Source organism: Salvia splendens, chromosome 12, assembly GCF_004379255.2.
Source record: "Salvia splendens isolate huo1 chromosome 12, SspV2, whole genome shotgun sequence".
NCBI classification, from domain to species: Eukaryota; Viridiplantae; Streptophyta; class Magnoliopsida; order Lamiales; family Lamiaceae; genus Salvia; species Salvia splendens.
The window spans coordinates 14,536,194-14,550,656 of NC_056043.1; the positions used below are offsets into that span (position 1 = coordinate 14,536,194).

The 14,463-nt window shown below is 42.5% G+C and overlaps 2 protein-coding genes across 2 annotated transcripts; one reads left to right on the forward strand and one right to left on the reverse strand.

Moving 5' to 3' along the window:
• The first annotated feature begins 11,151 nt into the window (after positions 1–11,151).
• Positions 11,152–12,153, forward strand: LOC121758487. The gene is made up of 2 exons (XM_042153878.1): positions 11,152–11,460; positions 11,575–12,153. Exons 1-2 carry the CDS (start codon positions 11,164–11,166, stop codon positions 11,857–11,859), a joined length of 582 nt encoding a protein of 193 aa, XP_042009812.1. The 5' UTR covers positions 11,152–11,163; the 3' UTR covers positions 11,860–12,153.
• Positions 12,154–12,309: 156 nt separating this feature from the next.
• On the reverse strand, positions 12,310–14,204 carry LOC121757147. Its single transcript, XM_042152652.1, has 3 exons — positions 14,134–14,204; positions 13,694–13,750; positions 12,310–13,595 (listed from the first exon to the last, which is right to left on the reverse strand). Exon 3 carries the CDS (start codon positions 13,189–13,191, stop codon positions 12,634–12,636), a length of 558 nt encoding a protein of 185 aa, XP_042008586.1. The 5' UTR covers positions 13,192–13,595; positions 13,694–13,750; positions 14,134–14,204; the 3' UTR covers positions 12,310–12,633.
• Between the last annotated feature and the right edge of the window lie 259 nt (positions 14,205–14,463).

A 14,463-nucleotide genomic window follows, 5' to 3' on the forward strand; every position in this document is an offset into this window, starting at 1 on the left:
AGATTAGTAACAAAGTAAAAAGGACACTTAAATAAAATTGGAAGTTTCACCAAATTGGTATTCTGGTGGTCAGTACGTACTCCAAATTTATATTTGAGGTCTAAAAAAAATACTTTTAGGTTTTAAAATTTAACTTGCATGAAAAGAAATTAAATTAACTACCACATATTTACAATATTTACATCTCCCCTTAGGAAATTTGGAATTCTACTTGGCCAGCGTATGTAAATTACGCTAAAAGAAGCTAGCCAGTGGAACTCCAAATTCCTATTCTACCGGTCAGTACGCAACCTGAACTTGTGGTTGCAGTGGAATCTCATCCACTACACCCACATCACTATTCTCCCTAAACACCTTCAGCCTATGTCCATTTACGATAAAAGGTTCAGAGTTAGGAAGACTCCCTGAAATCTCCACTGCTCCATTAGAACGGAGTGCGGTTATGACATAAGGTCCTGTCCACTTCGACTTGAGCTTCCCAGGCATTAGCTTCAATCTCTACTGGAAGAGTAGTACTTTCTGGCCAACATGGAGGTCTTTGGTCTGTAGATTTTTGTCGTGCCATAATTTAGTTCTCTCTTTATACCACTTGGCGGAATCAAACGATTCCAAACTAAGTTCTTCTAACTCCTATAGCTGCAGCTTCCTTTCCTCTTCACAGGCCCTAGCATCCATATTAACTTGTTGTACTGCCCAGTATGCTCGGTGTTCGATCCCTACTGGTAAGTGGCACATCTTTCCAAAAATGATTCGGTACGTGGACATTCCTATGGGAGTTTTGTAGGCTGTCCGATACGCCCACAGAGCATCCTCTAACCTCACACTCCAGTCTTTCCTAGAAGGATTGACGGTTTTTTCTAGAATCTTTTTTATCTCTCGGTTAGAGATCTCTGCTTGACCGTTTGTTTGTGGGTGGTAGGGGCTAGATAATCTGTGGTGTACACCGTACTTCTTCATCAAGGCTTCGATAGTGCGGTTATAGAAGTGTGTTCCCTGGTCAGATATGATGGCCCTTGGTACTCCGAACCAACTGAAGATATTGCTCTTGAGGAACTTGGCCACCTCTTTTGCTTCACACGTGCTCGTGGCCTTGGCTTCTACCCACTTAGAGACGTAGTCAACTGCAACTAAGATATACAAGTTTCCATATGACTAGGGAAAAGGACCCATGAAGTCCATTCCCCATATGTCGAACAGCTCACAAACGATAACCGATACTTGTGGCATTTCATCTCGTACAGATATCCCACCGGTCAGTTGACAACGCTCACAACCTCTACAGAATTCATAGGCATCTTTGTTGAGGGTTGGCCAATAAAATTCGCTACCCAAGATCTTCCTTGCCATTTTCTTGGGACCGAAGTGTCCTCCACAGGCCAAGGAGTGGCAATGTATTAGCACGTCCCTTTGCTCCCAGTCAGGAACGCATCTTCTTATCACTTGATCTGCTCCTACTTTCCAAAGATATGGGTCGTCCCAAAAGTAGTATTTTGCTCCACTCTTGATCTTCATTCTTTGAGCTTTGGTGATGTTTGGCACTTCTGGAAGCTCTCCCGAAACTAGGTAGTTGGCTAGGTCCGCATACCATAGCTCCTGCCCTACTTTTTCTTTTCCTTTTTCTGTCACATTCTGGCCAGTAAGCTTCATCACTCCCTCCCAATCAATTTTTCTAACGACAAAAATCACTTCACATAAGTATTCTTCCAGAAATCGGTCGTGTACCTCCTCGCTGCTCCCATCGTGCACTATCCTGCTCAAATGATCTGCGATTTTATTCTCGACCCCTTTCTTGTCTTCCACCTTCCAATCGAACTCTTGTAACAGAAGTACCCACCGGATCAAGCGTGGTTTGGATTCTTTCTTGGTAATCAGGTACTTAATGGTTGCATGGTCAGTATAGACGATGACCTTGGATCCCAACAAGTACCACCGCAACTTCTCGAACAAATACACCACGGCCAACATCTCATTCTCAGTGGTGTCATAATTCCTTTGAGCTAGATTTAAAGTTTTAGACGCATAAAAGATCACATACCTTTTTCCCTCGATTTTCTGGCCCAGAACAGCTCCCACTGCATAGTCGCTGGCATCACACATCACTTCGAACGGATGATCCCAGTCAGGAGCCCGGATAATTGATGCAGATACCAGTTTTTCTTTGAGGAGGTTGAAAGCAGCCTTGCATTTTTCATCAAAATTGAATTCCACCTCATTTTGAAGAAGTCTGGTAGGGGGTTGGGCTATTTTAGCGAAGTCCTTAATAAATCGTCGATAAAATCCTGCATGCCCGAGGAAACCCCTTATTTCCTTCTGGTCAGTAGGGAAAGGCAGTTTGGAAATGACGTCCACTTTGGCTTGATCCACCTGGATACCTCTCTCTGACACCACGTGTCCTAGGACGATCCCTTCTGTGACCATGAAATGACACTTCTCAAAATTCAAAACCAGGCTCTTTGCTTGACACCTCCCCAAAACTATGTCCAAGTGATGAAGGCATGAGTCAAAAGAGTCCCCGTAGACTATAAAGTCATCCATGAATATCTCTATGCACTCCTCGATCAGATCGGAAAATATGCTCATCATGCATCGTTGGAATGTTCCTGGAGCGTTGCAAAGACCGAATGGCATGCGCCTGTACGCGTAAGTTCAAAATGGGCTGGTAAAGGTGGTTTTGTCCTGGTCTTCAAGGTCCACGTAGATTTGAAAATACCCGCTGTACCCATCTAAAAAACAAAAGTACTTCTTCCCAGCCAGTCGCTCCAACATCTGGTCGATGAACGGTAGGGGGAAGTGGTCTTTCCTGGTTGCGGCATTCAGTTTGCGGTAGTCTATGCACATCCGCCAACCAGTAACTAGCCTTGTTGGTATCAGGGCTGACCCACTCGCTATCGGGTACCATGTGGGCAGGGCTGACCCACTCGCTATCGGGTACCGAATAAATAATCCTAATGACAGCAACTTCAAGATTTCTTTCAATATTTCCTCCTGCATGTTGGGGTTCACCTTCCTTTGCAAATCTCGATGTGCTTTCGCTCCTTCTTCTAGCAAGATATGATGCATACAGACATCGGGGCTTATCCCTACCAGATCTGTAAGGCTCCATCCAATTGTTTTTTTGTTCTTGCCTAGAACGGTCAGTAGCCTTGCCTCTTTTTCTTTCGTCAGGCTGCTGTTGATAATCACTGGGTATGAGTTTTCCTCCCATAAGAAAGCATACTTCAGGGTTGCTGGTAGTTTTTTCAATTCAACTTGTGGGGGAAGTATGTCAGCCGGTAGAATGCTCCTCGCAGCATCCCCTTCTTTTCCTAACTCTTCATCTGAAAATTCCTCTGTACTGACTGGTAGCTGAGCCCCTGCGGCTCCAATAAATTCTGATTTCTGACAGAAATCCTTAATTGCTCCTTCTATCTCTTCGTCAGTTACTGATCAGATCGCACCATGCAGCCGCTTCTACGTCAGCCTGCTCATACACATCCAACGCTTGGAGTTTTTCATGTAATAATTCGGTCTCAAGAAAATCTTGGACTAGGGGGTCAATTACATCAAGTAGCATAGATTCTCAGAATCAATAGGCTTTTTCATTGCCTCATTGATATCAAATGTGAATTTCTCCCCATGAAAATCAATGCAAATATTCCCTTCAGCAATGTCCACGATTGTCTTAGCTGTTCTTAAAAACGGGCTCCCTAGCAAAATACCACTAGACTCCCTAGCTTCAGACTCACTCATCTTGATCACATAAAAGTCAGCAGGATAAGTAAAATCATGCACTCCCACCAACACATTTTCTAACACACCTTCAGGATTTATGCATGACCTATCAGCCAGTTGGATTAATACCCTAGTGCTCGATAATGTTACTCCCTTCAGCCGATTATAAACTTACAATGGAATAACATTTATAGAAGCTCCCAGATCACACATCGCATGCTCGATTTTTACATCTCCTATAGTTATAGGCAAAGTGAACATACCTGTATCGACTCTCTTGGGTGGTAGCTTTTCCTGCACAATCGCTGATGCTATCCCTTCCACCATGATCTTTTCATCCTTCTGGGCCTTCCCGGCTATGAACTCCTTGATAAATTTTCCAAGTGGTGACACCCAGCTTTCCAAAAATTGACAAGTAATCCACTGGGTTTTCCTTCTTCCTCTTGGTCACGAAACGGTAAGGGAATGGTTTTTTTCCTTTCTCTTCTTCAACCGGTTCTTCAACAGCATTTCCAGAGTCTCTCTAGGGCACATTCGGGTTTGGAGTCTCCTTCGTGGGTTCCGTTTCCTTAAGAGAGTCTCTCCTGGGCAGTACGCCTTTTGTTTCACCTTTTTCCAATGGCGCTTCATCCAAAAAGAATGGATTCGGCATCTGAGGTAGAGGTCTGTTGAGCTCTCCTTCCGAGACGACATCCTTTTGTATATTCGTCCCACTAGGCTCTCCGTTGGACTTCTTCGGTTGGGGCCCTTCATAGGCAGTACCGGACCGCAATGTGACATTGCTCACGTTTGCCTTTTCAGGAACATGGACTGTAGATGGGAGTTTTCCTGAATTCCCCTTCATTTCACCCATTGAACTCGCCAGTTGAGCCAATTGCCTATTCATCATGTCTATGTTCGCCTTATGCTCCTTATGGGCATTCTGCATCCCCTGCTCTACTTCATTATTTGACTACAACTCACCCTTAATACTTTGCTGTGAAGCGAGCAATTCTCCCATCATGTCCTCCATAGATCTCCTTGACCTGTTAGGATATTGGGACTGATTTCGCCCTTGGTGCTGGTTATACTAGGGGTTTTGGTTGGGTGGGTAATTTTGGGAGTTTTGCTGGTTCTGGTTAGGTGGGTAGTGGTTATACTGGCCAGGAGGGTTGTACTGGTCTTGGTGATATTGATTCTGGTTCTGGCCTTGGAAATGGTTTTGGTTTTGGAACTGGTTTTGGTTTTGGTGATGTTGGGAACCTTGATTATGCTGACTCTGGTAATTTTGGAAGTTTCTCTGGTGGGGTGGTACATAGACAGAGTTTGAGTTTTGGTTCTGTGGGTTCTGGTTATGGGGTTGTTGGTTCCTTCCTAACCAGTTGGATTGGTGGTCAGGATTTGCTGGGCCACGGTTGGAATTCTGGTTCGGGTGGGGGTTGTATTGGTTCTGACCTTGACCTTGGTTCTGATTTTGGTTCCCATCTCCCCATCAAAAATTTGGACGGTCCCTCCATGGTGCGTCCCGCTGTCTCCCTTGGATCCAATTCCCACTAGAGTTATAGTACCCTGCAGCATTGACTTGCTCCATGTTGACGAAGTCATTCGGCTGATCGTGGGCTGGCCCTTGACTCCCCTGCTCTGCATCCTTAAAGCTCCTAGTTGGGGAAGGTGGTGGTGCGTTTTTCTCGATTGCGCTCAGGAGTGTCTTTTTCAGCTCTTCCATTTTCAAATCCATCTTCTGCTCCTGGCTAGTAGACGAAGCACTCGCAATTCTTTCTCTGCTGTAGCCATCCCTTGAATTGTCGTACTCCTTATTTGCGCTCAAAAGCTTCCCTAGGACCTTTTTCGCTTCACTGACCCTTAGTTGTGTGAAGCTTCCACCTAACGACGAGTTTGCCAAGTCTTTTGTTGCCTTGTTCATCCCCTCATAAAAGGTATGATGTATCTCTATATCAGCCATACGATGGTTCGAACATGCATCCAAAAGACTCATATACTTCGCCCAATAATCACTCAAGGGATCATCGTAACCTTGCTTCACTGTGGTTATCTCTCTCTTCAGCGCACTCGCCTTAGATGACGGAAAAAATTCGCCTAAGAAGGCTGACTTGAAATCGGCCCAACTCTCAATGGAGTCGGGTGGCAGGCGCATGAACCATGTGTTGGCCTCCCCTTTTAGGACGAAAGGCAAAGCTTTCAATCTGTAGTCATCCTCGGTTGCCCACGCTGGCCTTCTCTGTGCCCTACAAATTTTATAGAACTCATGAAGGAATTTGTAAGGGCCTTCATAGCTTTTCCCACAGTACGTGGGCAGGATTGCAATAACATGGGGCTTCACATCACAAGCCGTCTGTCCTGGGGTGACAACTATAGCTTGCGGCGGTTCTCCTTCGGTATGCGCGTTCAGCGTCCCTATCTCCGGGTCTTCATCTATATGGGCAGCCATTATCCTTGGGTTACCCTCCAACTTTAGCACATGTTCTGGTATTCCTCCTTCTATGGTGTCTTGCTCTTCGTCACTACTCGTGCCTAGGTCAGACAGGGCTGTTGACAGGCCAGAACGAGTGGTCACGAGTATAGTCCCTCGTTGAAGTATCTTCGGTCTCCAATGGTCAGGAGCCGAACTGCTTCTCATAAACTTAAAGAAAAAGAAAAGAGAAAAGTTATACACAATATGTATGCCAAAGTATCACACACAAGAACAGTAAATAACGCCATTCATCCCCGACAACGGCGCCATTTGATAAGTGCCAGGTTTGTGCATGTGTCGAGTCAAGCAAAGGATGTATCCTACTGATCATGATAAAACCTCAGCTAAGCCTGAACCTGGTATCAATAATTCCTCAACCCACTTCTACTGACTAGTATAGTGGATGTAAGGGTCGAATCCCACAGAGATGAATGCGCTTTGGTAATTGTGGTGATATTCTGGAAAGGTTGGTTAGCTACCACGCTTTGGGTTGAGATTCTAACTAGACTGGAAATTAAGGTGGTACTCTACTGACTAGGAGGTGTGAAAGATGATTAACAAGCAGCTGTGTACGTGAGATTGAGGAAACATTATGTTTTAGAAAATATCTAGAGGGTACGAGTTACTATAAAAGGCTAAACGGAATATCAGAGAATAAGTTGTTGTTAGGTGACAAGGCTAACAGATCTGTAGGGTACCAGTAGAAAAAGTAGAGAAAAGTAAAGGATAAAAGCAAAAAGTAACTAAAAAGTAAAAGTGGTCCCAAATTTGGATGTGGACATTGTCTTCTCCAACGAGTATGAACACAAATCAAACAACTCAGATTCCATGAACGAGAAATTCAGGTTAACAAACTTCACAAAAATAGATCTACAATCTAAACTCCAAATCAAAAGATGAAACTAACAAAACTGAAATTACGCTTACTGGGTAACATGCAAGGTGGCAGAAATCACGTAGACTGGGATTTCAAACTTAACCATTTCAGATCTAGAATCTAACAGCTATATAAATTCATGAACTCAGATTTATCAATGCGGAAATGAAAACATGCTCGTAACACTTGGAAATTACAGTAACAACTAGATCTACACTATCTAGGCAGAAAAAAACCGAATCAAACAGAAAACGATGCACAAAGACAACTTCATTGCATAAAAGGTGTTTGGATCTAAACGAAATACTTCAAAAGCAAACGGAAATTGAAAGTGCAACAGGTCCAACATAAGGAAACACGTAAAGATTAACTAAGAAAGAAAATAAAGATTGTTTGTCACTCCGGGCGATGAAACTGCTAACACTACGAAACACGCTGGCTGGAACGAGATAATGCGGAACTCCGGTGAACTGGTGAACTTCAGGTGACCATGGCTGTGGCGAGGAACGAGAATATGAAGGACAAAGCTGAAGGAACTAACTGCTGAGAGAGAACTACTCTAACTAAGAGTGTATATTCCTAATGATGATTCCCTATGATCCCCCTTCCTCTCTCCAAGTGGCTTCCTTTTATAGGGAGGTCTGCCCTTGATTTTTAGGGTAGACTCTCTTCACGAAATGACCCTTTTGCCCTTATTTGTGGCTGATCTTCCCAGCAATCCTTCTTCTCCATCTCGAGCCTTTTTGGCATGCATACTGGCCAGTATAGCAACATTCTGATGCCCTTTTTACCTGAGTTATCCGATACCTTTCCTTCTGACTGGAACCCTTTCTCTGCACACTTTAGCAACCGTTTTGCAGATATATTCCAATTATGCACGTTATACTGACCAGTAACCAAGGCCTAGAATACTACTTATCAGTTACTTATGATTATTATTTGGTGGCCCGTTTTTACAATCAAGGCCCGCACTATTCATGTTGTTCTCAGCAGATACGTATCAGCACTTGGTGGGCTGTTTTTTTTATCTTGCATCGAATTGAGTGTCAGATAAGCTCATTTTTCTCCCAAATGCCCTTCTTCGGCATTTTGAATTTCAGAATGATGTCAAAGTAAGCTACAAAAATCCCTGCGACGAGAAAACTGCCAAGCACCAAGCTACTCTATTTTGACGTTGGAGCACCGCGACGTGTTGAGAATGGTGAGTTCTTTAATTTAATCTAATTTCTGCAAATTTGTGAACGTATTTAATGAATGTTGGTGGATTCAGAATCTAGATCTAGTTGATCGAAGTTGAAATTCTTCTGTGAATTTGTTATTTTGCAATTTGACAATTTAATATGATTTCAAAGTAGGCAATCTGGCTTCATAAATTTGGGGGAAAGTTGCCCAATCCTTTTCGCTTACTACTAGAAAACATTTTGTGGTTTTGCTCTGGGCAATTGTTCATTTTGTGCCAATTTAATCTTGGGTTTTTTTTGTTGGATGTGGTTTACCGCATTCACTGTTGCTTGCTAATAGCCGCTTGCTTGCAGTCGGTCTGAATTTTAAACTGTAACAAAATTTCTTTTCTTCAACCCTTGAAACATTTCTTGAAATTTTGTTTGTGCAGCCAATTGATCATACTTATTGTAATCCCCTTTGTTGTGATGGCCCGTCAATTTCGCTTATCCTATGCCGCATACCATATGATTGAAGAATTAGTGAATCTGTTAAAAATGTAAGCGATTGTCTCTTCGTACTTACAAGTGAAAAGCAGAACGTGAAATAGACGTCGTGCGAGACAACGTCTAATCAGGTATTCATTGATAGATAGGATACCGCCGCAAGTGAAACATATGAATAGGCTATTGCTAGTTAGTGATGTAGACAACGTTGTTAACCTACGTATGGATAGGAATGCATTCGGTCGTTTGTGTATTCTTTTAAGAGACGTTGGTGGGCTCAAGAATGGTAGGTATGTGTTACTAGAGGAACAAGTTGCTATTTTTCTAGGCATTCTAGCCCACCACAAGAAAATTCGTTTATCTAGCTTTGATTTTATGCGATCCGGAGAAACAATATCCCATTATGTTCATCTTGTTTTGAGAGCGGTCCTCCGGCTTCATTGCATTCTACTACCTCAACCAGAGCCAGTGACCAATAATTGTGTTGATCCGCGTTGGAAACATTCGTAGTGATGATGTGTACTTCTTACGAAATTTTTGTGATTCACGATAGGGGTGTATTGGCGTCTTGGATGGGACCTACATAAATGTCCTCGTTAGTAATGCGGATAAGCTACGCTATCAAACGCGGAAGGGCCAAATCTCGACCAACACTCTTGCTGCCTGTGACCGCAACATGAGATTCTTATATTTTCTTCCTGGCTGGCAGGGTTCGGCTGGTGATTCTCGGGTGCTTAGAGATGCCGTTAGTAGGGACGGGGGATTGAGGGTTCCCAAAGGTTTAATAAAACCTTTATCCTTGTTGCTTGCTGACTTTTTATTAAAAAAATGTTTCTGTTTGTTTACTTTATAACATCACTAAAAACCGAATCTGGTCGTTTTTAGGAAATTACTTTTTGTGAGATAATGGTTATGCAAACTCTGAAGGTTATTTGACCCCGTACAAAAATGTTCGTTATCATTTGAAAGAATGGGGCATTGGCAATCAAAGACCGCAAAATGCGCAGGAATTGTTCAATCTGTGTCACAGTAAAGCTCGTAATATTATCGAGCGAGCTTTTGCGGTTCTTAAGATGAGGTGGGCCATTCTACGTAGCGCGAGTTTCTATCCGATTAAGATCCAAATCCGGATGATTATGGCATGGTTCTTAATCATCAATTTCATACGTGGTGAGATGATCAACGACCCAATCGAACAACAACTTGATGGTGCACCCCATGATGTGGTCAACGAGGAGGCAGATGGTGATGTTGAATTCGTTGATCAAGTTGAAACAAGTTTAGCGTGGACTCAAATGAGGGATGATCTGGCTAATTCTATGTGGACTAATGTGTGTAGTTTTATCTATATCAGATTGATCTTGATTTATTAGTATATGCAATTGCGTTCTTGTTTGTATTACTTATCCTACTTACTGACCTTCACACTGATTTTTTTCCATGTTTTATAGTAGCCTAATGGCGACCTCCACTGACGGAGGAGATATGATACCCGAGTGTCGTTGTGGCCAGGGCAAGATGAGGTTGCTTTGTGCTGGAAGCAAAGCACAACTGCAGATATATCTACAAATGCCATGCTAATTCAACACATTCGGGTTTTTCTTATGGTGTGATGACAGTTGAAGTGGAGATGTGAAGGTGCCAAGTTACGTATTGAATCAAGTTTATCGTCCAGCTAAAGTAGAAGGCTGTGTTGCTTCTGTGAAAACAAGAAGCATGTCTGTAACTGCAAATTATTGCAGTGCTAGTGCCCGATGTCAAGCTGATCGAAGGATGAACTATGTGTTGGTTTTCATTGGTCTAATGTTGTTATTGCTAAGCATTGTGTTAGGGAAATTGTTCTAGGGTAACTATGTTGTTATTTTCATTTTGGACTATGTGTTGGTTTTCGCCTTTGTTTGTTGTTAGTAGGTGATAGCCGGTTATCTTCGCTTGAAATGTTTTGTCACCTCATTTTCAACCTTTTCCATATTTCATTCGAGCTAAAAATTAAGTACTAATTTGACAACTGTAAATCAGCACGTTGTATTTTCTTTTCAGCATTCATACCGGGTTTTGGTGGTTGATGAATTATTTAATCAAGTAGTGGCAGCCTCTTTCACAAAAGTAGTGGCATTATAATGTCAACAAAGAGTTCATTATCTTTCCTAGGCACAAGATTTGAAATAGTAGACATGCTGCGTCTACTCAATTGAGGCGGCACATCACATTGAATATGGTAGTTGTATGTCAAAAAATTCACAGCCTTATCCAAGTAAATCCAATTGTATCTTGCCCAATAAATGTGAAGAGTGTACAGATGGAACTCCTCTATGCAGTCGGTGGTTAACATTTAATCCATTAGTTGCATCTCAAAAATTAGAATATGCGTATTTGAGTCATCTATAAATATGACCAATTTGGAGTAACCAAAGCACACACCCTTGAACTTTTTCTCTTCTCTCATTCGGTTGGCAATGTCTGATAATATCCCCATACAAAGCTCCTTCCTCTATGACTCAAGCTGGTCTCAGGACCTTGACTCGGTGGTACTCGGTACGTTGATAAGGTTGAAACGTGCTAGTGGTTGTGATGGGACCCTGTATCCCAGCCATTTCTTGGTGGAGACCAAGCTCGCAATCGAAGCCAAGTTCGGCTATTCATTTGAGTGGTTCAATCTTGTTAATCGGATACACTTCTTGGAAAAACGCTACAAGACTTTCACTGAGATCCAACTATTGGAGGGAACCTCCTGGGATACGTCAACCAACACGGTCATTGTTAGAGCTCCGAACTGGAATGAAGCCCTTGACATAAGTTCACTACTATATGCTATGATATAGCCTCTGAAATCTTGTTTACTCATGTATGTCGTTGTTGTATTACAGCGAAACCCGCTGCTAGGAGCTTACCATCAACATGGTGACCCCGCCTACAAACAACTATATGAGTTGTTTGCACTGAATGTCATCAAAGAAGAGAGTGAGCCCACCGTCATCGTGCTATCAGATTCTTGTCAACCGGGAGGTCAAATAGGTTCTGGGCGGGGGGTTATGGCACCACCCATTGATACCGGCGAGGTAAATAGCGACCATCAGTTCTCCCTTGCCAGGCGGAAGCTCATGTTTGAAGAGGGTGGCCCTTTGGACCGGGAATCCACGAACAAGAAATAAATACGCTACTATGTCCCAGATGCTAAGGGTAAGCTCGAAAGAAAGGTTGAGAAAAAGGGGCCTCGTATATTACCAACAGAGTTCCCACCCAACAGCCCGAACTATGCCCTCTCATGTGCATCAAACAGTCCAGTCCCTAAGTGGAGGATGCCAAACCTAACATATAACGGGGTCATTTAGTTTCAAAAGCTTTTGACAGACACTTTAGTAGTATGGCAGATGCCTTCATTGTCGTCTCATGTATTAGATTATTCATCTTAGTAGTATGGATTGAATGTCATTGTTCTTGCATAGCAAGAGATCTGTTTACCTAATCAAATAACATATTTTGCGGTTGTGTATCATTAAATAGTCGACTCTAATCTATATTATCATTCAGCCAATTTTGAACTTTTTGTATGTGTGCTTACATTGTAACTCGGACATAAATGAGATATAGGCAAATTCATGTAGAAAACAACATGACAGAATAATAGAGATATAGAGAGTCAAACATATTCATAAAAGGTTCATATCTAATAAGCTATAGTGCGCCTGCCTAAGTACATACCAAAAGACAACCATCTGCAAGCACTACACAAAAACATACAATAGATTTTATACTACAAAAGACTAGCATAGTTTAGGTAAGACATCATATTGCAGAAATGATCCAAAAGTGATGAGTTTGTCAACAACAACATCAACCAGCGCTAAACAGATGGTCGCGATGCAAGCATAATCTGTGCTCACACCTGGCTAGGTGCGAGTTTCCTTTTCCAGGACCCTCTTAACTTATCTGGGTTTTGAAGAGTCGGGGAGACCCGTGAAAATATCAAGTCTTGAGGTCTCATTTCCAATGATATCGCAAAGATCATACCTTTCAATCTCGGTCAGCCCAGGGATGTCGCACAAGTGGCGGAATATTTTTTTTCTTGCTTTTCCGAGATCCATTTCATACCCAATGTGCGCTGCTAGAGTGTCCAAACGTGCGCTAGTCTCGGAGTGCATCTTTCCTAGCATTTCCACGATGCCGGTATCATCCTCGCTAACTTTGCGTTTGCGCTTCGGTTTCGGGGGGGGAGCCTGTGGGGGACCGTTTGTGTTCTGTCCACTGTGAGCACTGCTATCATCCACAACATTGGTCCCAAATGTGGCTTGAACCTGCTCGTAACCTATGAAATCGTCAAAGCTTGGGAGGTAATCAGCACTCTCGCCGATTTCAGTGACAGGCTCATCCGGAGAGCTATCCTTCGCTGCTTCGCTTACTCCTTCAGCATTATGACCAATAGCCCTGTCTTTCCCGAAGATTACCTTCCAGTCATCCCAGAATGGCCATGACTTTGTGCGCATCGAGCGAGCTTAATTAAATCAGTTTTCAATAGATTGAGATGAGCCACAAACCTTCACGATTTGATCCCATTAATCATCATAGCAATCAATTTTGAAATCTCCGTGCACATTGAAACCAACTCCACTCCGGTCCAAGATGTTTGACACCAAGTTGTAGTTCCTTTTCAGTGCGGTTATCTTTGATTGAATATGTGGATTTGCTTTTATATCAGTTCTCTGAAACTCCTTTTGCATCCATTCTTCAATCTTGTTCAAGTAGCCACCTCAGAACCCATTGTCCGATTTCCACCCCATGTCCACCAAATCCTTCAATGCAGAGATGAGTACCGCTTCTTCGCGGTCAGACCAAGAATGACGCCCTCTGTCATTCCTCTGATAACTGGACCTACGGTTTTGGCTACTCCCTGATACATTGAAAAAACAACAAAGCAAATTTACAACCTGTGTTGTTACCCAAAATGTTATCATATACAGACATGAGTATGTTCTTAACTACCCTAACCTTGAGTGCCTTGGCTGCTGTCGGCATTGGGGGCAACTCTTCGAGGATCGGTCATAGCTTCAAAGCATTCAAGAAATAGCAGGATTCACAAGTTACAGTTAGCCGTAGTAACAATTTGTATATCTCAAAATCCAGCAAAACTAAGTAGACAAATTGCTAAACAAGTGACTCAAGAGCTGCAGAACCAACAAATTAAGCTACCACCACCAAACAATCAAAGCTACAAATTGATAGGTAGGATTTCTATTAAGCCACACAATCAATGACATGCGCATCTCTTAAGCCATAACAAAACCAAAGATGTTTTCGTCTTCTCACATTTAACAAAGGAACAGGTTACCATTACAGAAAAAAAGAAAGAAATTTCAAGTCGAAACATCACGATATGTATCCCGCAATGAGCAAAACAACGAAGGAGACACAAAAACAATATCGACAACCTGGAATTGGTAACCTTGGAGAACCTTGCGAAGTCGCCGATGTTGGAGACAAGTGTTACGCCAAATGAAAAACCCCGCGAAACTGCTGAAAAATAAGGAGGGAGCTGCGTTTTATATTGTTGCTTTGTTGAGAAGGAGAATAAAACCCTAGGGGTATAAAAGTCATTACATCTTATGTATATCCTCAAATAAATGAAACCAAACACCTGAATAAGTATTCATTAAATAAGTGAATGTTGCAACCAAACAAGTTTTATGGTATGAATATTTACATCTGCTGATTATAAACCATTTTGAAGCCCGAACGTACTATAAACCCATGATGAGAAC